Source organism: Anolis carolinensis, unplaced genomic scaffold (genome assembly GCF_035594765.1).
Source record: "Anolis carolinensis isolate JA03-04 unplaced genomic scaffold, rAnoCar3.1.pri scaffold_11, whole genome shotgun sequence".
In the NCBI taxonomy this organism is placed as follows: Eukaryota; Metazoa; Chordata; class Lepidosauria; order Squamata; family Dactyloidae; genus Anolis; species Anolis carolinensis.
This window is the reverse complement of record NW_026943822.1, coordinates 18,632,334-18,655,282: the sequence shown is the minus strand read 5'-3', so window position 1 is coordinate 18,655,282 and position 22,949 is coordinate 18,632,334. Positions and strand designations below refer to the sequence as shown.

General features: G+C 41.6%; 1 protein-coding gene across 1 annotated transcript in view; it reads left to right on the top strand.

Moving 5' to 3' along the window:
* Positions 1–20,787, top strand: part of rbpms2 (RNA binding protein, mRNA processing factor 2) — a 44,206-nt gene extending 23,419 nt beyond the window's left edge. Inside the window, exons 2-8 of the mRNA XM_062963492.1 lie at positions 2,318–2,395; positions 2,731–2,769; positions 5,181–5,243; positions 6,163–6,313; positions 7,818–7,966; positions 17,498–17,565; positions 19,479–20,787. Coding sequence (XP_062819562.1) covers positions 2,318–2,395; positions 2,731–2,769; positions 5,181–5,243; positions 6,163–6,313; positions 7,818–7,966; positions 17,498–17,560 — 543 coding nt within the window. The 3' untranslated portion in view covers positions 17,561–17,565; positions 19,479–20,787. The remainder of the gene's footprint in view (positions 1–2,317; positions 2,396–2,730; positions 2,770–5,180; positions 5,244–6,162; positions 6,314–7,817; positions 7,967–17,497; positions 17,566–19,478) is intronic.
* Positions 20,788–22,949: the final 2,162 nt, after the last annotated feature.

Sequence of the window (22,949 nt, the reverse complement as noted above, 5' to 3'; positions counted from 1 at the left end):
ATACTGTAAATAAATAAATAATGTAATTTTATTGGTATCTCGGCTTATACTGGAGTCAATGTTTTCCCGGTTTTTTTGTGGTAAAATTAGGTGTCTCGGCTTATATTCGGGTCGGCTTATTCCCGAGTATATACGGGTATAAGGCTTTTCTTTGGGCGAGCAGATGGTGACTTATCTTAGACTTGAAAAAAATATATTTTAGAATTGCTTGCATTGCGCTGGTCTTCTATGGCAGGACGAGGCCATGCTATCTTTTTCATTGTGACTTTACAGGTTGTAAGATTCAAATTCCACCTTGTTTGAGGCTGAGTGGGTTCAGCTCTTGGATACAACCTTGTGATGATGGAGTTGTGCCCTTTATGGAAAATCCTTGGGTTCGGATATGGGGGTCACTATTAAAAACTACATTGAGCCGATCTGCCCTGTGCAGTCATCCCAGGTGAAGTGCATCCCATTCCAGCATTTCTTTCTTCATCTTGGACTTGGACGCCTGCCGTCTCCAGATTGACTTGTTGAGGCTTGTGCCAGGTCCCTTTGGAAAGAGCCCCGTTGTTTTGCTTTTCACTGCGGTCCTTTTGAGCAACATGGACATTGCAATGCCTTAGGATTCCTCAGTTGTTATGTAGATGCCAATTGCTCCCTCGTTCAAGGCCAAGGGCCGAAATCTGGAATTGTTGATGATGCAAGAGGAATGGAACGGAGACTTCCATTATTCCTTATAGGATAATGAACAATGAAAATTGCTGCAAATAACCTTAATTTTGCTTCAAAAATTTAAATTACTAGTTTAGAAAAATCACTTAATAAGTCAACTTCATGACTATATTATTAAGTCATTATATACGTATATTATAAAAGTATATAATGCATTAAGGGCCAAATTGCAATGGATTGCAGCCTTTGAAGTTACTTGAAAAACTTTTCAAGGTGGATGATGGGTCAGTGTTTTTCTGGTTCTTGATAAGATGTGCATTGCTGTGAATTCACTTCGCTTTGGGGTGGGATGGGGAGCCTGTAAATATGATTCTGTTCAAGTGTTAACAAGTCTGTTCCATGCATGTCACCGTATATAAACTATATATTATATAATTTATTTTATAATTATATATAACTAGCCGTGCCCGGCCACGCATTGCTGTGGCGAAGTATGGTGGTATGGGAAATAAAGTATTGAGGAATTGGTGGTAGTTAAGGTAAAGGGTCCCCTGGGCTGAGTGGGTTGCTAGGAGACCAAGTGAGCGGAGCTTAGCCTTCTAACTGGCAGCAATTAGATAAAAACAATTATTCCTCTCCCTCTAATTAGGAATTTATTTTTCTTTTCTTTTTGTTGTATCAACCTAGAGGCATGGATGAGGGGTTGTGATGTCAATTTTCGAGGTTGTGGGGTGTTTACTTTTGTTGTTTTGTCCGCTGTCATGATGCCATCACTCTTTTATATATATAGATTATTCTATATATATAAAAGAGTGATGGAGTCCTAGCGACCGCCAAAACAACAAAACTAAACACCCCACAACCTCGAAAATTGACATCATCCACGCCTCTAGGTTGATACAACAAACAGAAAAGAAAAATAAAGTCCTAATTACAGGGAGAGGAATAATTGTTTTTATCCAATTGCTGCCAGTTAGAAGGCTAAGCTCCGCCCACTTGGTCTCCTAGCAACCCACTCACCCAGGGGACAGGCAGAGGTAGGCCTCACTTAGGCATTTTCCACACTGCCTATAAAATACAATTTATCAGATTTTAACTGGATTAGATGGCAGTGTAGACTCAAGGCCCTTCCACACAGCTATATAATCCATTTATAATCTTACATTATCTGTTTTAACTGGATTATCTGGATTCCACACCTTTACCCTTTACCTTAACTACCGCCAATTCCTCAATACTTTTTTTCCCATACCACCATACTTCGCCACAGCAATGCGTGGCCGGGCACAGCTAGTATATTATATAATTTATATATGGTGACTCAGCGTGTTAAAGCACCGAGCCAAAAGGTCACAGGTTCGAATCCAAGGAGCAGAGTGAGCACCCGCTGTTAGCTCCAGCTTCTGCCAACCTAGCAGTCATGCCGGCCACATGCATAATAATAATAATTATATAATTATATTATTATTAACAGCTGATATGCGTATACAGTACATATGTAAAATAATAACCCATAAAAACATATTTACAATAAGAAATAAATAAACTTCTGACAAATGTCTTAGTAGCTAAAGAACCTTTAACTACGGATGTCAAGACCATTGTTATGTACCATAGTCGTAACTGAGGTCTGAACCCGCTTGGTATCCTCCTTCTCTCCTAGGTACGGACACTCTTTGTCAGTGGCCTTCCCGTGGACATCAAACCCAGAGAACTTTACCTGCTTTTCCGGCCATTCAAGGTGAGTAAATGGAAAGGTTGAGAGCTGTAGTTAGTAGCGGATGTGTCAAGTAAGATGTCATTGAATTAAAACAAATCTTTAGGAACAGAACAATAATTCGAGGAAAGAATATATCTGCAATGTTCAGGTTCAAGTGGTGAAATGTGTTCCACTTTTGGTGTGCTTTTGGTTGGGTATGTGTGGCCAATGTTTACAATGTTCGTTCAGTTTTAGTTTTGGAAAAGTATGTCTGGCACTTGAAAATGCTGTTTAAGGGCACGGGGCTGGCCTCATCGCCCGGCTTCTTTTCCTTTTAAGGAGCCTAATAGCTAAGTTGCCGGCTTCTCTCTTTTCAGGGTTATGAAGGATCGCTGATCAAACTAACATCAAAACAGGTAATGCCTCCTTTAGTTCTCCCCTTGGCGCCGGCCCAATGCTGCTCTTAACTACTTGAATCTAGGATGAAATATTTTAATTGGGGAGGAGGAGGGGTATGCCGTTTTTAGCTCTGGAATTACAAAAAAGAGATAGGCAAACTTCAGCCCTCCTGGTGTTTTGGACTTCAACTCCCACAATTCCTAACAGCCGGTAGGCTGTTAGGAATTGTGGGAGTTGAAGTCCAAAACACCAGGAGGGCCGAAGTTTGCTCATGCTTCTCTAGATGGCTGTCGATGAGATGTTGCAGCCTTATCCAGCCTAGCCAATGATGAATGCAAGGAGTTGCATTCTGGAGGATCACCTGAGTCTCCATACTTCTGTAAATAATAATAATAATAATAATAATAATAATAATAATAATAATAATAATAATAATAATTAATAGCACAGACAGACTACAAACAGAGGCACAACTATGTGGCCCAAATGATCCATTGGAACTTATGCCTCAAGTACCACCTCCCAGCAGCAAAAAACTGGTGGGATCACAAACCTGCAAAAGTATTGGAAAATGAGCACACAAAGATACTGTGGGACTTCCGAATCCAGACTGACAAAGTTCTGGAACACAACACACCAGACATCACAGTTGTGGAAAAGAAAAAGGTTTGGATCATTGATTTTGCCATCCCAGGTGACAGTCGCATTGATGAAAAACAACAGGAAAAATTCAGCCGCTATCAGGACCTCAAGATTGAACTTCAGAGACTCTGGCAGAAACCAGTGCAGGTGGTCCCGGTGGTGATGGGCACATTGGGTGCCATGCCAAAAGATCTCAGCCGGCATTTGGAAAAATAGACATTGACAAAATCACGATCTGCCAACTGCAAAAGGCCACCCGACTGGGATCTGCGCGCATCATCCGAAAATACATCACACAGTCCTAGACACTTGGGAAGTGTTCGACTTGTGATTTTGTGATACGAAATCCAGCATATCTATCTTGTTTGCTGTGACATAATAAAATAATAATAATAATAATAATTTAATTTTAAGTATTTATATTCCACCCTTCTCGCCCCAAAGGGGACTCAGGGCGGATCACAGAACACATATGGCAAACATTCAATGCCAATTATAACAATGACAAGACAGACAACAGATAGAGATATATATCGGGCCGGGCTGTGGTGCAGCTGGTTAGTAGCCAGCTGCAATAAATCACTACTCACCGAGAGTTCATGAGATCGAACCCCAGGTCAGATTGAGCTCCCAACCTTTAATACCATTAATAGACTAGCTTGCTGTTGACCTAAGCAGCTCGAAAGACAGTTGCATCTGCTGAGTAGAAAATGTAGGTACCGCTTTATGCGGGGAGGCTAATTTAACAAATTTATGACACCATAAAACTGCCGGCAGCATGTGGAAAGGAATGAAGAAGTACTACCATGAAGGACTTGTTGTCACAAGTGGATGATGAAGCAGCAGCTCCCCCTGTGGCCAGAATTGAGCATAACCTCATGAAGCCGGAAGCTGGAAAATGTTAAATTGCTCTGTGTCTGTCTATATGCCATATGTCTAATGGCATTGAATGTTTGCCATGTATATGTGTATTGTAATCCGCCCTGACTCCCCTTTGGAGTGTAAATAAAATAAATAAAATATATAGGCTTTCCCATCTTTCGGCTCCATCTTCCAGCCAAAGAGCTTTCTTGTAAACATCCTCCTTTTTTTCTGATCAAACGCCAAGCCTAAATACCTCTCCGATTTAATTCGGTTCCTATTTATCTACTCACATTTGTTTTCAAACTGCTAGATAGGCAGAAGCTGGGCTAAAGGTCAGGAGCTCACCCTTATCTGGGCTTCGAACTCTCAACCTTCTGTTTGGCAAGATTTATTGCAGCTGGTGGTTAAGCTATAATAATAATAATAATAATTAATAATAATAACAACAACAACTTTATTTTTATACCCCACCCCATCTCCCCGAAGGGACTTGGGGCGGCTTACATGGGGCCTTGCCCGATACAACAATCAAATATCAATAACAAAGCAATAAACAATTATCCCAATAAAAACATCAGCATCAGTAAAAAAAACCATCATTAAAATCAACATGAAGCATACAATGTTAAAAACAGGAGACTAATTCAAAGCTGCTGTGTTAAAGCCCGAGATTTGTATTTGTTGCATTATTGTGTATTATAGTGAACTGAAAAACTTCTGGGAAAAAATCTGCCAAGTTAACAAAATACTCCCAATTTACCAAAGGGTTATGGTACCAAATCTTATTTCCAAGGTCCTTCTTGTTGTCCTGGATCCTTGCTGGCGATGCTGCTAAACATCTTGTCAGCTATTTGTCAGCTATTTGACAATGTGGTAGGTGTTGCATGAATTCATACCTAAAATCATGTGTTTTCTTCTCTAGCCGGTAGGTTTTGTTACCTTCGACAGCCGGTCTGGTGCGGAAGCTGCAAAGAATGCATTGAATGTAAGTACCATGGGCTTTGCAGTACAGGGGGTATGAAGAGTCAAACTACTCATCTGATTGTTAGGATTTTCTGGGTGTGTTAAGAGGAGCCCCGGTGGCAAAGTGTGTGAAAGCACTGAGCTGCTGAACTTGCGGACCGAAAGGTCCCAGGTTCAAATCCCGGGAGAGGAATGAGTGCCTGCTGTTAGCCCCAGCTCCTGCCAACCTAGCAGTTCGAAAACATGCAAATGTGAGTAGATGAATAGTATCAGATAGGAAATAGAGAGCTATTTATCTTATCCTCTGCTGTCTGATGCAATCCAAGTTTAACCCTTTACACACTGGTCTAGTAAGCAGCACACAGTGTATGATGCAATCTCCAGCACACATTGCACAATCATGACTCAATTACATTTAAACAACTCTATATACAATCATTCCCACTTCAACAATTAGGTACCGCTCCGGTGGGAAGGTAACGGCGCTCCATGCAGTCATGCTGGCCACATGACCTTGGAGGTGTTTACAGACAACACCGGCTCTTGGGCTTAGAAATGTAGATGAGCACCAACCCTCAGAGTCAGACATGACTGGACTTAACGTCAGGGGAAACCTTTACCTTTACTTAAGAGGGGAAAACTACCCAAAAAACAGCAGAACATCCAAAATATGCAAAAACAGGATAAAGTTGAGCATTCAGCTCACAGCAAGCAGAATGTGAAGTGTCATGTGGCTGTAAAGAATTTCTAGCCTAGGAGGAAAATATGCAGAGTTCTGTCTTAAGCAGCTGAGGGGGGAAAGAAAAGGGCCTGAGAATGTTAGGAATTGTGGGAATTGCAGTCCAAAACACCTGTAGGGCCCAATTTTGCCCATGCTTGCCCTAACCTGAGCGAATATGGAGGGCTGTCTGTAATCTCTCTCCTTTTTATTCCTGCTGCAGGGCATCCGCTTCGACCCGGAGAACCCCCAGACGCTGCGGTTAGAGTTTGCTAAAGCCAACACCAAGATGGCCAAAAGCAAGCTGATGGCCACACCGAACCCCACTAACCTCCACCCTGCACTCGGAGCGCACTTCATTGCACGGGACCCTTGTGAGGAGTTGGTGGAGGGGAGGAGACCCACAGGGGATGGGAACACGTTGGGGTTGGGTGCTCTTCCCCGAGAGGCGAACCTACCACGTCCCCCTTCGCTTGAGGCTGCTTTGCACCACTTTGCATGGGAGCAAACGCCTTCCCAATGCTCACTTGTGTCAGGATGAAGCTGGGAATATTACACACTAAGGCAATAATAATAATAATAATAATAATAATAATAGTAATATATCTGAAGCTATTGCTGTACTTTATTGATTTTAACCACTCTTATGAAGTGAGATATATGTTGGCTGTTACTGTTTTATGTTACTGTTTCTGCAATTTTTATATTTTGAGTGTTGCACCTTTAAGTGCTTTGTAAGCCGCCTCAAGCCCCCCTGGGAGATAGTGGCGGGGTATAAATAAATTATTATTATTATTACTATTATTATTATTACGGACACAAAGACAGAGTATCTTGTTTACTCACAAACATATTGTATTAATTCACCATACAGGCACGTTTCTTATTTAAGATCAGTTATAGATAGGATGTAATTCTCTGTGTGTTGAGTACACAGGGTACCATTCCTAATCAATAGTCCATCGTCCTTAGTATAGTTGTACACACTGAGATCCATAAGTCATACTTCTCTACTGAAGTCCAGATAGCAACATCCATCCACCTCCACTGAGGTATAAAACAGACTGAATACAAAATGGAGTCTTGAGTCTGAACATCCTCAGTACAAAAAGGTATCATCAAATTGGCAATCAACATACACATAGAATACAGGTTAGCAATTATATACATTAACAAATAAATAGTAAAAGGCTTGGGAAGTTGCTATTTCCAACATATGTATCCCCAAGATATTTCACTCAGTGCAACTCGCCCTCGTCCCTTGAATACCTATATACTCAAGTATAAGCTGACCTGAATAGAAGCCGGCCAGGACCCCCACTGGAGTATAAGCTGAGGGGAGCTTTTTCAGCCTTAAAAAGGGGCTGAAAAACTAGGCTTATACTTGAGTATATAAAGTAGTTGTACTCACTGAAGTCCATAAATCATACTTCTTTACGGAAGTCCAAACAACAACATGCATCCACCTCCATTGAGGTGTAAAACGGACTGAATACAAAATGGAGTCTTGACTCTGAACATGCTCAGTCCAATCATATATCTACAACCCCTCCCACAACAAAGAGGTATAATCAAATTGGCAATCAACATACACATAGAATACAGGTTAGCAAACAGACTGAATACAAAACGGAGTCTTGAGTCTGAACATGCTCAGTCCAATCACATGTCTACAACCCCTCCCACAACAAAGAGGTATAATCAAATTGGCAATCAACCTACACATAGAATACAGGTTAGCAAATAAATAGTAAAAGGCTTGGGAAGTAGCTATTTCCAACATATGTTCCACCAAGATATTTCGCTCAGTGCAACTCACCCTTGTCCCTTGAACAACCGGGGCAAAGGCTGACATGCTGTTACTCCCCGTCTTTGCAGATGACCTGACTGGAGCAGCCCTGATCCCGGCATCTCCAGAGGCCTGGGCCCCCTACCCACTCTACACCACGGAGTTGACCCCTGCCATCCCACATGCCGCTTTCACGTATCCAGCCGCCGCCGCAGCCGCTGCCGCCCTTCACGCTCAGGTGAGTCCGCACTTCCACCTTCCCTTCTTTGGGGTGGATAGGAATTTCAATTTTTAGTCCAAGAAGCCAAGTCGTTTTGGCCACTTGCCTGACTTGTTCAGGGTTGCATTCATAGAGAAACAATTGTCGTTAAGAGTGGCTTTCCTGCCTTGTGAGATTTCAATGTCTTCTCTCATTCTCTTGCGTCACCTTCTTTGCTTCTCTTTGCTCTATAAGAAATTAGAAAAGGTGTAATACTAACAATGCAAATATTGAGAAAAAAAATACTTGTTTTGAGTCACACACATATACTAACAATGCAAATATTGAGAGAGAATTTTTTTTTGTGTCACACACATACACAAAATAATGGGATAAACTTGCAAAAATACTAAGAAATACATACCTGAAGGTGAACCTAACTTTTTTATTTTTTGTGCCAGGAGCGACTTGGGAAAAACCACAAGTCGCTTCTGGCGTGAGAGAATTGGCCGTCTGCAAGGACATTATTTATAATAATAATAATAATAATAATTATTATTATTATTATTATTATTATTATTTTATTTTTATACCCTGCCCCATCTCCCCGAAGGGACTCGGGGCGGATTACATGGGGCCAAGCCCAGTCAACAACAACAAAACAAAGCAATAAAACAGATCAAACAACAATAAAAGCAAGTCATAAAAAATCACATACAAGGACAAAAGATAAAATCTTGGATAAAATCTAGAGAACCTGGGCCAAAAGTGCTAGTTACGTTGAAACTATTTATTTATTTACTATATTTATATCTCACTCTTCTCACCCCGAAGGGGACTCAGAGCAGCTTACAAATCAAATGAACATACAATATATAATTAGCATAGCACAATATAAAGCATTAAATTACTATATTGTACTATATCATTGTATGGTAATATTATTTATTTACTACATTTATATCCCGCTCTTCTCACTCCAAAGGGGACTCAGAGCGGCTTACAAATCAAATGAACATACAATATATTATTACCATAGCACAATATAAGCATTAAATTACTATATTGTACTATATCGTTATATGGTAATATTATTAGTAATATTACATTTAATATATAATTAATACTATATTGTATTATTAGTAGTATAATATTGTATTCCATTATAATAGTATTATCAATAATTTAATAATATAATAATAATATATTGCCCAGGGGACATTTCATGTCAGGAGTGACTTGAGAAAAACTGGAAGTCACTTCTGGCGTGAGAGATTTATTTGTCTGCAAGGAAGTTGTCCAGGGTACATTTCATGTCAGGAGCGACTTGAGAAAAACTGCAAGTTACTTCTGGTGCAAGAGAATTGGCTGTCTGCAAGGACGTTGCCCAGGGGACATTTCATGTTAGGAGCAACTTGAGCAAAACTGCGTCACTTCTGGCGTGAGAGAATTGGCTGTCTGCAAGGATATTGCCCAGAGGACATTTAATGTCAGGACCGACTTGAGAAAAACTGCAAGTCTCTTCTGGCGCAAGAGAATTGGCCGTCTGCAAGGACGTTGCCCAGAGGACATTTCATGTCAGGAGCGACTTGAGAAAAACTGCAATCACTTCTGGCATGAGAGATTTGGCTGTCTGCAAGGACGTTGCCCAGGGGACATTTCATGTCAGGAGCGACTTAAGAAAAACTGCAATCACTTCTGGCATGAGAGAATTGGCTGTCTGCAAGGACGTTGCCCAGGGGACATTTCATGTCAGGAGCGACTTGAGAAAAACTGCAAGTCTCTTCTGATGCAAGAGAATTGGCTGTCTGCAAGGACGTTGCCCAGGGTACATTTCATGTCAGGAGCGACTTAAGAAAAACTGCAATCACTTCTGGCGTGAGAGAATTGGCCGTCTGCAAGGACGTTGCCCAAGGGACGTTTCCTGGATGTTTGGGAGGCTTCTTTTGTGTCCCCGCATGAGAAGCTGGAGCTAACAGATGGGAGCTCACCCCGCTCCCCAGATTCAAACCCATTGTGCCACTGGAACTTAACTGTGATTTCCAATAAATGTATCATCATAACAAACTTATAATTCAAGAGAAAGACGCCACTTTAGTTGAGTCTTTTGAAAAAGGTTTTCATTCAGTGTGTCTTGGCTCCCTGTACACATCTCAGTACAAAACCCATGACCAAAATATACTGCTTCTTTTCCGTAAAGCGAAATCTTGCTTAATATCTGGCAGATCTCCCCGTATGACCTCCTGTTGTGTAACCCTTGCCCACTATCGGGAGTCTTCTCTGCATTAACTACCTCAAGCTGATAATTCCCATTGGCTGACTGAGTTCCCCTCCATGGGAGGTCTTGTTCAAGCAAAGGATTCGACGCATAAGGAACTTTTGCTCCCAAAGATCAGATCGCTCTGCCCATGAAAAGAGATTAGCACAAGCAATGGCCAGATGTGTGACTTGGAGAGATGAGAACAGTGGGGCTTGGTTTTGTTTTGTTTTGTTTCTCCTGCTGTCCATTTGGAGAGAGGGTTTCTGCAGGGTGAACTCTGGAAGCTCTTCCCTTAAAACAAATGAATGTGTTACCAATAAAGTTTTTATAGTGTTAAACATTACTCCGGCCTCCTCGCTAGGCAACTGCCAGCGCAAAACTCCACCAAACACAAATTCGCTGGAGGTTCGGTGAGTTAAAGTCAGGGTGAGACACTCACTCTTGAGTTTTCGGAGGAGGAAGCACAACCCAAAGGCGTTTGTTACGTCCTCCCTCTGACGTGGTTATTCCCTTTGTTGCAGAACTAGGATAGTATAATAGTCTTTGCAAACAAGGCAACCTTTCATGGTTCGCAGTTAGGATTGTGACCGACAGTCTTCCATTTTCCTTATGCTCAGAGGGGAAGAAGAAAACCTTACTCCTTAAATAAAAGCTTCTATATCTGTCACTGTTTTAGCACCAAGTTGGCCCTGGCTGAATCATCTCTCTCAGTCATCTGGCATATCCCAATCAACCAAAGATCACATAGCAAACGGGACCATCGTATACACACACACATACACACACACTATACTAATATATAACCAACTAAGGATTGCATAGTAAATGGAACCATCATACATATATGATATTAATATATAACCAACCAAGGAGCAGATGGTAAATAGACCCAACCAACTAAGGATGACATAGTAAATGGGACCATTGTACATATTATATGATATTATTATTTAACCATTCAAGAATGACATAGTAAATGGACCCAACCAACCAAGGATGACATAGTAAATAGGACCATCATACATATTATATTATATTATATTATATTATATTATATTATATTATATTATATTATTATTTAACCGATCAAGAATGACATAGTAAATGGACCCAACTAAGGATGACATAGTAAATGGAACCATCGTACATATTATATGATATTATTTAACCAACCAAGAATGACATAGTAAATAGACCCAACCAACTAAGGATGACATAGTAAATGGAACCATCGTACATATTATATTATATTATTACGTAACCAATCAAGGATCACATAGTAAGTAGACCCAACCAACCAAGGATGACATAGTAAATGGGACCATTGTACATATTGTATGATATTATTATTTAACCAACCACGGATGACATATAGTAAATGGACCCAACCAACTAAGGATGACATAGTAAATGGGGCCATCAGACATATTATATTATTATTTAACCAACCAAGGATGACATAGTAAATAGACCCAACCAACTAAGGATGACATAGTAAATGGGACCATCATACGTATTATATTATATTATATTATATTATATTATATTATATTATATTATATTATATTATATTATATTATATTATATTATATTATATTATAATATAATACAATATAATATAATTTAACCAGTCAAGAATGAAATTGTAAATGGGACCCAACCAACTAAGGATGACATAGTAAATGGGGCCATCAGACATATTATATTATATTATATTATATTATTATATAGCCAACCAAGGATGACAAGGTAAATGGGACCCAACCAAGCATCACACAGTAAATTGGACTATTATATTATATTAATATATAACCAGCCAAAGATGACATAGTAAATGGGACCATAATATATAATAATAATAATAATGATAATAATAATAATAAAAACTTTATTTATATACCACCCTATCTCCCGGATGGGTCTCAGGGCAGTTTACAGTCATAAAAGCAACACAAACATTACATGGCAACATAATGACACATTATTAAACAAAGTAAAATAATACAATTATAACAATAAATAACACTTACATGACCAGATCAAGGAGACGGGAACCATATTATATGTATATACTCTTCAGCTCAGCCTAATTAGAACTAGTAGTGAGATGAGGTGCAGAGAAAAACATAATTTATGAAAACTTTTAGTAGAAAGGTCTGCAAAGAGCAGGTACCTGCTGATAACTTCCAACTTGCCAGAACATCTCGGGAATCAATGTGCTCCTTTGCATTAAGTCCCTTAGTTGAATGAATGGACAAATGGCAGAAGAAGGCATCTACATGGCCCTAGTTGCAACTCAAGAAGAAAACTTGGGATTGGGCGCTCTCTACTGACCTTTCCAACGGGCCAAACAGTAATGTCCGAAGCCTCTCCAGCTTGAGGTTCCTAGTGCCGGCCTGGGCAGGGCTTGTTCCCCGGTGGTCATGGGGTTGTGGCTGTCGGAGGGTGCCTCTGGCTCCCCGAGGGGCTCCGTGGTGGCCATCCGGTGATTGAAATGATCCCTCCTTTGATGTCTTCAGTGACCGCAGCCAGACAGACACCTCCCGCGTACGCAGGCCAGCCCTGAAGCTCAGAGCTGGCCCTGGAAGTGCGGGGCAGCCTAGTCCTGGCTGGTCCCCGTGGGCTAGAGAGGAAGGAAGGAAGGAAGGCAGGAGTGGCTGTACAGCAGCTTCATTCCTAGAAACCTTTAAGGATGGTGGGCCCCGTCTGCAAAAAAAAGGCTGGTAAGGTAACGCGACATCTCTCTGCCGTTTTGTGGGGGCACCACGGTGGGCAGCTTTCCCCCCTTTTCTTTTTTTGCCCCGTCTCTTCCTTCCTCAGCCGTCCTCCAAGTGCATGGGCCTCCACGCTATCCACACCCCCAAAGCCCAGGCAAAACCCGAAAGGCCCGGCATTTCTCTAACCCACCTCTGGCCAACTTGGCGCACCTGACATGGCACCACAGCATGGCACCTCTGGGTCCAGGGCGCTCCCGCCCGCAGCGATGCCTTGGTCCTGCCGGCGGGAGGGAAGGGGCCTCAGCCAGGAGGAGGAGGAGGGGGCCACGTTGGGGGGCTTCGGGGGGCGGGCTCTTTGCCACCCACCTTGTTTCACTCACCAGAGTCACCTGGCTGGGGGGGGGGGGTAGCCTTAGCCTCAACAACAGCACACACAGATTGACCTTTCCTCCCGCACCGTCAACTGGCACACATCAGTCACGCTGTGGGCTCCGTCCGTCAAGACCGGAGTCTGAACAATCTTCCTTCACAGCCTTTCTCCTGACGAAACCAGTAAATGTTGTTAAAACTGTTTTCTTTTCCTGCCTTGTTTTAGGGCTTGTCCAGAAAGGAAAAAAAAAGGTGCCTGGAAGTATTGATATTTTTCAGTTTTATTTTATCTGCATATTTATGGTCTTGCGTCCAAACCCTTTCTGGAAATATTTCTCTCCCTGCTCTCTTGGGTAATTCCTCCCTCTTTCACTGATCCTGTGTCCTATCTATCTATTTCATTGATAATTATGATGGTAGTGATGATAATGATGATGCTTATATTTATGATGTTTATTTATGACACCCTTTTAACCAGAGGATAGATTGCCTCCTTTAACCAGATTACTTAGATTGCTGCTGACAATTATTACTCTGCTGTCATAGTTAAAGTGCTTTTGTAACATTAGACTAGTTGGGCATCAGATTCAATTTTAAAGTACTCTTTTCCTCATTTGATCCCTGTTGAATGTAGGTCTTAGAAGAAATCACATGAGACATATATATATATACCATATATACTCAAGTATAAGCCGACCCGAATATAAGCCGAGGTACCTAATTTTACCACAAAAAAACTGGGAAAACATTGACTCCAGTATAAGCCGAGGGTGGTCAATTTCAGAAATAAAAACAGATACAGTAGAGTCTCATCCAATGTTCTGGATTATCCAACACATTTTTGTAGTCAATGATTTCAAAACATCGTGATATTTTGGTGCTAAATTCGTAAATACAGTAATTACAACATAGCATTACTGCATATTGAACTACTTTTTCTGTCAAATTTGTTGTATAACATGATGTTTTGGTGCATAATTTGTAAAATCATAACTTAATTTGATGTTTAATAGGCTTTTCCTTAATCCCTCCTTATTATCTAACATATTCACTTATCCAACGTTCTGCCAGCCCGTTTATGGTGGATAAGTGAGACTCTACTGTACCAATAAAATTACATTAATTGAGGCATCAGGTTAAATGTTTTTGAATATTTACAATAAAGCTCAAATTTAAGATAAGACTGTCCAACTCTGATCAAATCATTCTCATCTTCTTCAATGTAAATGTGCTTTTAATAATAATAGAGTAAAATAATACATGTAATAATAATAATAATAATAATAATAATAATAATAATAATAATAATAAATAAATAATAAATACAGGAAAATAATACATGTAATAATAAATCGAGTAAAATAATAAATGCAATAATAATAAGATCAGAGTGAAATAATAAATGTATTAATAATAATAATAAAATAGAGTAAAATAAATGTAATAGTAGCAACAATAATAGAGAAAAGTAATAAATGTAATAATACCAATAATAATAGAGAAAAATAATAAATGTACCATATCTTCTTGAGTATAAGCTGACCTAAATATAAGCCAACCAGGACCCTCACCCGAGTATAAGCTGAGGGGGGCTTTTTCAGTCTTAAAAAGAGGGCTGAAAAACTAGGCTTATACTCAAGTATATATAGTATATATACACGCACGCACACACACACATACATAATATATACACACACACATACTTTATTTATATTCAGCTCTATCTCCCCATGGGGACTCAGAGTGGATTACAAGTATGAGGGTTGAATGAAAAGTAATGCCTCCACCTTCATAACTCCTCAACAAATGGCAGTCCTGGTCTGCGGCTTGTTCAGTAGACTCTCCTCTACAGTTCCATTTGGCAGGAAGCCTTAGCATTTATTTATTTATTTTATTTACAGCATTTATATTCCGCCCTTCTCACCCCGAAGGGGACTCAGGGCGGATCACATTACACATATAGGCAAACATTCAATGCCTTTTAACATAGAACAAAGACAAACAAACATAGGCTCCAAGCGGCCTCGAACTCATGACCTCATGGTCAGAGTGATTCATTGCAGTTAATTGCAGCTGGCTTGCTCTCCCGCCTGTGCCACAGCCCGGGCCGTTAGCATTGAACGGTTGTGTTGTTAAAGTGTGAAGTATGGAACCCTGCACATATTTTATTAAAATATTCCCATCCAAACCCAAGAAACGATGGTGGAGGCATTACTTTTCATTCAATCCTCGTACATATATGGCAAACATTAAATGCCGTTATACAATTGACCGAGGCAGACAGTACACAAACAGAGGCAAGGCTTCCCTCTTTCCATCTCTGGCATCCGACTGCTCGACTCGGCCTTGGGAAGGTGTTTCATTTTCCACGCCGAGGAGCATGTCATCCATGGACTACTTTCCTGGTCAAATTTTTGCCAGCATGTTTATCAGGGAGCCTTTTACCTCCCTGCCAAAGCGGCACCTATTTATCTACTTACATTACTGTTTTAGTTATCATTGTTCTTCTATAACACACATTACAACTCCCAGAAATCCCAACCAGTTTACCAGCTGTTAGGATTTCTGGGAGTAGAAGGCTAAAACATCTGGGGACCCACAGATTGAGAACCACCGGTGTAGAGGATAGTTCAGACTATGATCTGTAGCAACTTCTGCTGTTATAGATTCATCCAGAACGTTTTTATGACGCAGGAGGCAAAACTTTTTGACCGTACCCGCGTGTATATTCTCTAGCACAAAACAGCTGATTGCCATCCGTTGGGCTGCTTGCATTTTTTTGGGCTGGATGGATATTTGCGGCTCCGTTCCAGTGGGTTAAGGCTTCTCTTCCCAGGGTTAAAGAGCCTTGTTCAGGCTAGCAAACAAAACTTCCCATTTGCACTGAGCTGCTGAGCAGAATGGACCAAACTAGTTCCAGATGTGCGGGGGAGACAGATGCCGGAATCTGGGAAAGGCTTATGAGCCGCAGCTTGAAAGAGGTGGTGATGGTCGTGGGGAAGGAGAAAGGAATGGAAGTGTGAAACATGGACCGTCTTGGTGGGAATCACTCTGGAGAAGACATGTGCAAACTTGGGACTTCCACTCCCACCATTCTTAACAGCCTCAGGCTCCTTCCTTTCCCCCCTCAGCTGCTTAAGCTGGGAGGGGACATAGAAATGTGATTGTGCTGAGCATATTCAGACTCAGGACTCCATTTTGTAGTCGGTGTCTGCTTAAGCAGCTGAGGGGGAAAAGGAAGGGGACTGAATCTGTTAGGAATGGTGGGAGTTGAAGTCCAAAACACCCGGAGGGCCAAAGTTTGCCCATGCCTACTCTACTCCCTTGTACATTCTTCCATACTCTGATGTTGGCTAGCCCTACATGTCCAGATGTTATTTATTTATTTATTTATTTACAGTATTTATATTCTGCCCTTCTCACCCCGAAAGGGACTCAGGGCGGATTACAATGAACACATATATGGCAAACATTCAATGCCAACAGACAAACAACATATATAGACAGACACAGAGGCATTTAATATTTTTTTCCAGCTTCACGATACCGGCCACAGGGGGAGGTGTTGCTTCACTGTCCACTAGTGGCTGTACTTCCTCATTCCTTTCCTCGTGTTTTGCTGGCAGTTTTTATGATGTTGTAAATTAGTTAAATTAGCCTCCCGCATAAAGCATACCTAAATTTCCCTACTTGACAGATGCAACTGTCTTTCAGGGCTGCCTAGGTCAACAGCAATCCGGGCTATTTAATGGTCGGGGGCTTAACCCGACCCGGGCTTCGAACTCATAACCTCTCGATCAGTAGTGATTTGTTGCAGCTGGTTACTAGCCAGCTGCGCCACAGGCCGGCCCGCCACAGCCCAGATTTTCATCTGTGAAATGTTGGAAGATGTTCCTTGTACTGATATTAGGGAGAAAAATGCCTTGTATGGATAGCTCAAGATGTCATTTACCGTTTGATGTGACAACCTGTGTTGGGTCCATCAAAGGTTTCCATACTGTACTATTTGTGTAGAATCTAAGGGAAGACATCTTACTGGGCAGCGAGGACAATAATTGTCTTTCCACCCATGTACATCCCGTGCATCTTCCTGCCTGGCTATGGAGAAGGATGCATGAACTATATCTGATAACCGGGGAAGAGGTCTTATGCAGAAAATACCAAAAACTGCATTGTTTGAATTGCTTTACTCCCCGTCTGTCACATCCTGTCGTTCTCTTCTAGATGCGCTGGTATCCTCCGTCCGAAGCCACCCAACAAGGATGGAAGTCTCGTCAATTCTGTTAGTTTTAGTGAGTATTTTCTTTTGCTCTATGTGGTCTTGGAGACACTGTCCCCTGTAGCTGGGTTTGTACACGGGAATAGGGCTACGCGGCCCTAAAACTTGCCTGAGGGTACACCTACACTGTAGAATGAATGCAGTTTGACACCACTTCAATGTCGTGGTTCAATAGGATGGAAGCATGAGAGTTGTTACTTCTCAAGCCTTCTGTTCCAACGAGTGCTGATGCCTCATTATAATCGCATAGCAGTGAGCAATGGCAGTTAAAGTAGTGTCAAAACTGCCGTGTAGATGTGCCCTGAGATACGGAAACAAAGAGTGGGAGTGTGTTGTCAATGGCTTTCATGGCTGGAATCACTGGGTTGCTGTGAATTTTTCAGGCTGTGTGGCCATGTTCCAGCAGCATTTTCTCTGAATGTTTCACCTGCATCTGTGGCTAGCATCTTCAGAAGTTCTGTGGACAGTGAGGCAAGTGGAGTGTGTGTGTATGTGTGTGTGTATATATATATATATATATATATATATATGTGGAATGTCCAGGGTGGGAAAAAAACACTCGTCTGTAGGTTGCTGTGAGTTTTCTGGGCTGTATGGCCATGTTCTAGCAGCATTTTCTCCAAATGTTTCACCTGTATCTGTGGTTGGCATCATCAGATTTTCTGTGGACAGTGAGGCAAGTGGAGTGTGTGTGTGTGTGTATCTGTGGAATGTCCAGGGTGGGAAAAAAACACTTGTTTGTAGGTTGCTGTGAGTTTTCTGGGCTGTATGACCATGTTCCAGCAGCATTCTCTCCTACGGTAATGTTTCACCTGCATCTGTGGCTAGTGTCTTCAGAAGTTCTGTTGGCAGTGAGGCACGTGGAGTGTGTGTATGTATATATATGTGTGTGTGTATGTGTGTATATATATATATAAAATCTCTGTGGAATGTCCAGGTTGGGAAAAAAAAACACTTGTCTTTGGGTTGCTGTGAGCTTTCCGGGCTGTATGGCCATGTTCCAGCAGCATTCTCTCCTAATGTTTCACCTTCATCTGTGGCTGGCATCTTCAGAAGTTTTGTGGACAGTGAGGCAAGTGGAGTGTGTGTGTGTGTGTGTGTGTGTGTGTGTGTGTATATATATAATCTGTGGAATGTCCAGGGTGGGAAAAAAAACACTCATCTGTAGGTTGCTGTGAGTTTTCCGGGCTGTGTGGTCATGTTCCAGCAGCATTCTCTCCTAATGTTTCACTTGCATCTGTGGTTGCCATCTTCAGAAGTTCTGTTGGCAGTGAGGCATGTGGAGTGTGTGTGTGTGTGCATGTGTGTATATATATATGTGTGTGTGTGTATATATATATATATATATGTGCATGTGCGTGTATATATATATATATATGTGTGTGTGTGTGTGTGTGTATATATATATATATTCTCTGTGGAATGTCCAGGTTGGGAAAAAGACATTTGTCTTTGGGTTGCTGTGAGTTTTCCAGGCTGTGTGGCTATGTTCCAGCAGCATTCTCTCCTAACGTTTCACCTACATCTGTGGTAGCCATCTTCAGAAGTTCTGTTGGCAGTGAGGCAAGTGGAGTGTGTGTGTGTGTGTGTGTGTGTATATATATATATATATATATATATATCTGTGGAATGTCCAGCGTGGGGAAAAGAACACTCGTCTGTAGGTTGCTGTGAGTTTTCTGGGCTGTATGGCCATGTTCCAGAAGCGTTATCTCCTGACGTCACAACCTCTGAGGATGCCAGGAACATGGCCAGACAGCCCTGGAAAACTCACAGCAACGAAGTGATTCCGGCCAAGAAAGCCTTCAGAAACACAATGCTGTTCAGCCTAAAGCAGGTTCAGGAGCCTAGGAGTGGAAGTTGCCCGCCTTCCCTGCCGCGATGCACAAGGCGCCTATGATGTGTCCTTGCTCTTTTTCCCCCAAGACTCGCCTCTTGGCCCACATTCCCCTCCTTGTCTCTCCGCGGAGCGATGTGCCAGGGATGAAGTAGTCTGTGGATCGCTGGAAACCTTCCCTCCAACCCCTTCCTGTGGACGCCGGCAAGGTGCCCAATTGCAGTAACGCTCCCTTTTTTGTGACCGACTCCGTGGGCTTCCCGTCCGTCCGAGACTGTGAACGGCCTCTTTCCCAACCCCCTCGGCTGCATGGTCTGTGTCGCTCTTGCTTGCTCGCTTGCTTGCCTGCCTGCCTCCCTTTACTAACCCCCTCCCATTGCTGCGTTTCCCCTTCTTTTGGAGAGACCAGTTCTCCACGAGAGACCCCTTTTGTGTCCCCAGCCGAGGCGCTGGCGTGAAACGTGGTCTAGCCGTGTACAGTGCAATATCCAAGCCTTTCCTCTCCTAAACCTTGTTGATGCAGCTCCGCCGACGACGGTAGCGAAAGACGATCGGTTTTGCATGTTTTTCTGGCATGAATTTAAAACACTTTAAAACTCGGTGGGTGTGTGCGTGTGTGAGTGTGCAAAGCTTGTTTTTGTTCTGGCGTTTGTGTCACCATAGCAGCGGGTTTTGGCCTAGCTATTGATCACTGAAGTTTTTTTCCCATCTTGCTTCTGTGAAGACTTGGCTTCTAAAAAACACTATCCTAGTTTGGCCCTGTCCTGGTTTTTTCCCTTTCAGCCTTCTCATTTTCTTCTTTGACTCGACTTTCCTTCTCCAAAAGTACAATGCACTGGGTTCCTTGTCCATTTCCCCCTTCTCCTCTTCCAGTTCAAGTCAGGGTTGTGTTTTGTTTTTCCTGTCAAGCTTCTATATATAGAACATCTGTAAAATATTTGACCTTTTTTTCCCTCCACATCCCTCTGATTGGAGAGAATCCAGTCTTGCCAAATAATCAGCCATCCTTATGGGAATATCGAACAAAGATGTACGAGTATTTTTGTACCATGTGTAATAAGGAAATATTTATGCATCATAAAAAAAAAGATTTTGTGTGGTTTTGTGCAATTAATTATTATTATTATTATTAAAGAGAAACTGTAATCTGTAAGATAAGTTTAATGTTCAGTTTAAAAGCTTGAAGAGAGAAAAAAAGACTTTTTTTCTGTAACTGATTCAGTCAGGCATAGTAACAAGAAATTGTGCAATTTTTCGTTGACATTTTATTGCTTGGTATTTGGAAGTGCTTTAAGTATTATATTGGACCATGGCTGTCTCACTTGTATTAAAATTCTTGAGAATAAGTTGCTATATCCTATGAGAATGTGAAACTGGATAATATATGAATTGTACTCAGTGGTGTGTTGACTCTTTCCTGCATGGAGATGTCTGGCGTGTGGTCTTTCCTTCTTGTTCTCAGAGTCCACAAAGTGGGCTATAAACGAGTGTGTATTCCTATGTATACGCTTATATATGCAAATGGATGTTTGCATGTTTGGGAGAGAATGAGAGAGAAATAAACTTGTGAGTAGACCACAAAAGCCAGCCGAAAGGCTGTGGGGAAAAATGCACCCTCGGGAAACCTTTGGAGATCTTATTTAAGATATTTGGATGCTGTGGACAAAGCCTCCGAACCAAAACAAGGAGCTGAAATTATTGGTTTTAAAGGAGTCCGACTATATACACCGGCATCACAAACTAGAATAGACAGGTACAGATTGAGCATCCCTTATCCAAAATGCTTGGGAACAGAATTGTTTTGGATTTACTTGCTTACTTACAGTATTTATATTCCGTCCTTCTCACCCCAAAGGGGACTCAGGGCAGATCACAGAACATACATATGCGGCAAATATTCAGTGCTGTTTATACACTGACAAGACAGACAGTTGTATGTACAGTAGAGTCTCACTTATCCAACACTCGCTTATCCAAGCCTCTGGATTATCCAAGCCATTTTTGTAGTCAATGTTTTCAATATATCGTGATATTTTGGTGCTAAATTTGTAAAATCATAGCCTAATTTGATGTTTAATAGGCTTTTCCTTAATCCCTCCTTATTATCCAAGATATTCGCTTATCCAAGCTTCTGTCGGCCCGTTTAGCTTGAATAAGTGAGACTCTACTGTATATGTGTTTGTGTGTGTACACATATACATACATACATATATATACACATATATATGGAGCCTCCGGTGGCTCAGTGTGTTAAAGCGCTGAGCTACTGAACTTGCAGACCGAAAGGTCCCAGGTTCAAATCCCGGGAGCGGAATGAGCGCCCGCTGTTAGCTCCAGCTTCTGCCAACCTAGCAGTTCGAAAACATGCCAATGTGAGTAGATCAATAGGTACCACCCCGGCCTGAAGGTAACGGCGCTCCAGGCAGTCATGCCCATGGCTACATGACCTTGGAGGTGTCTACGGACAACGCTGGCTCTTCGGCTTAGAAATGGAGATGAGCACCAACCCGCAGAGGTGGACACGGCTGGACTTAACGTTCACCTTTACCTTTACATATATAGTAGAGTCTCACTTATCCAAGCTAAACGGGCCGGCAGAAGCTTGGATAAGCAAATATCTTAGATAATAAGGAGAGATTAAGGAAAAGCCTATTAAACATCAAATTAGGTTATGATTTTACAAATTAAGCACCAAAACATCATGTTATACAACAAATTTGACAGAAAAAGTAGTTTAATATGCAGTAATGTTATGTTGTAATTACTGTATTTATGAATTTAGCACCAAAATATCACGATATATTGAAAACGTTGACTACAAAAATGGCTTGGATTATCCAGAGGCTTGGATAAGTGAGACTCTACTGTGTATGTGTATATATATATATATATATCCTTTTCCCATCTTTGGCGTCTTGGAGGCTTGTGTTCGGTTCCAGCCACAGGGGTTACTGTTGCTCCATCTCCCTGCCAAAGAGCTTTTGTTCCTAAACATCCTCCTTGATCGAATAGCTGGCATTTTTCTGCCATTTCATTATGGGTGCCTTAAAATACCTCCCCGTTTTTAAGTGGTACCTATGTATCTACTCACGTTTTGCTTCCGAACCTCTAGGTAGGCAGTGGCTGGGATAAAGGCTGGGAGCTCACCCTGACCCGAGCTTCGAACTGTCAACCCCTTGATAGACAAGATTTATTGCAGCTGGTGGTTTAACCTGCTGCGCTAAAGCATATATATGTGCATATATGAATATGTTTTGCATATATGTGCATAATGAGAGATCCTGGAGATGGGACCTACAATCGTTTGTTTCGTATATGCCTCATACACATAGCTTGAAAGTAATTTTATGCACAAAACAAACTTTGTGTACATTGAACCATTAGAAAGCAAATGTGCCACTATCTCAGCCACCCATACGGCCAGTTTTGAATTTTGGAGCATTTTGGATAAGAGTTGCTTAACCTAGCCGATAGAAATATGGGTATTTTTAAGTATCACCTCCATATGATTGGTGTCTCATATATCAAGCTAGAAATCTGACATGGAGGGGTGGCCATAG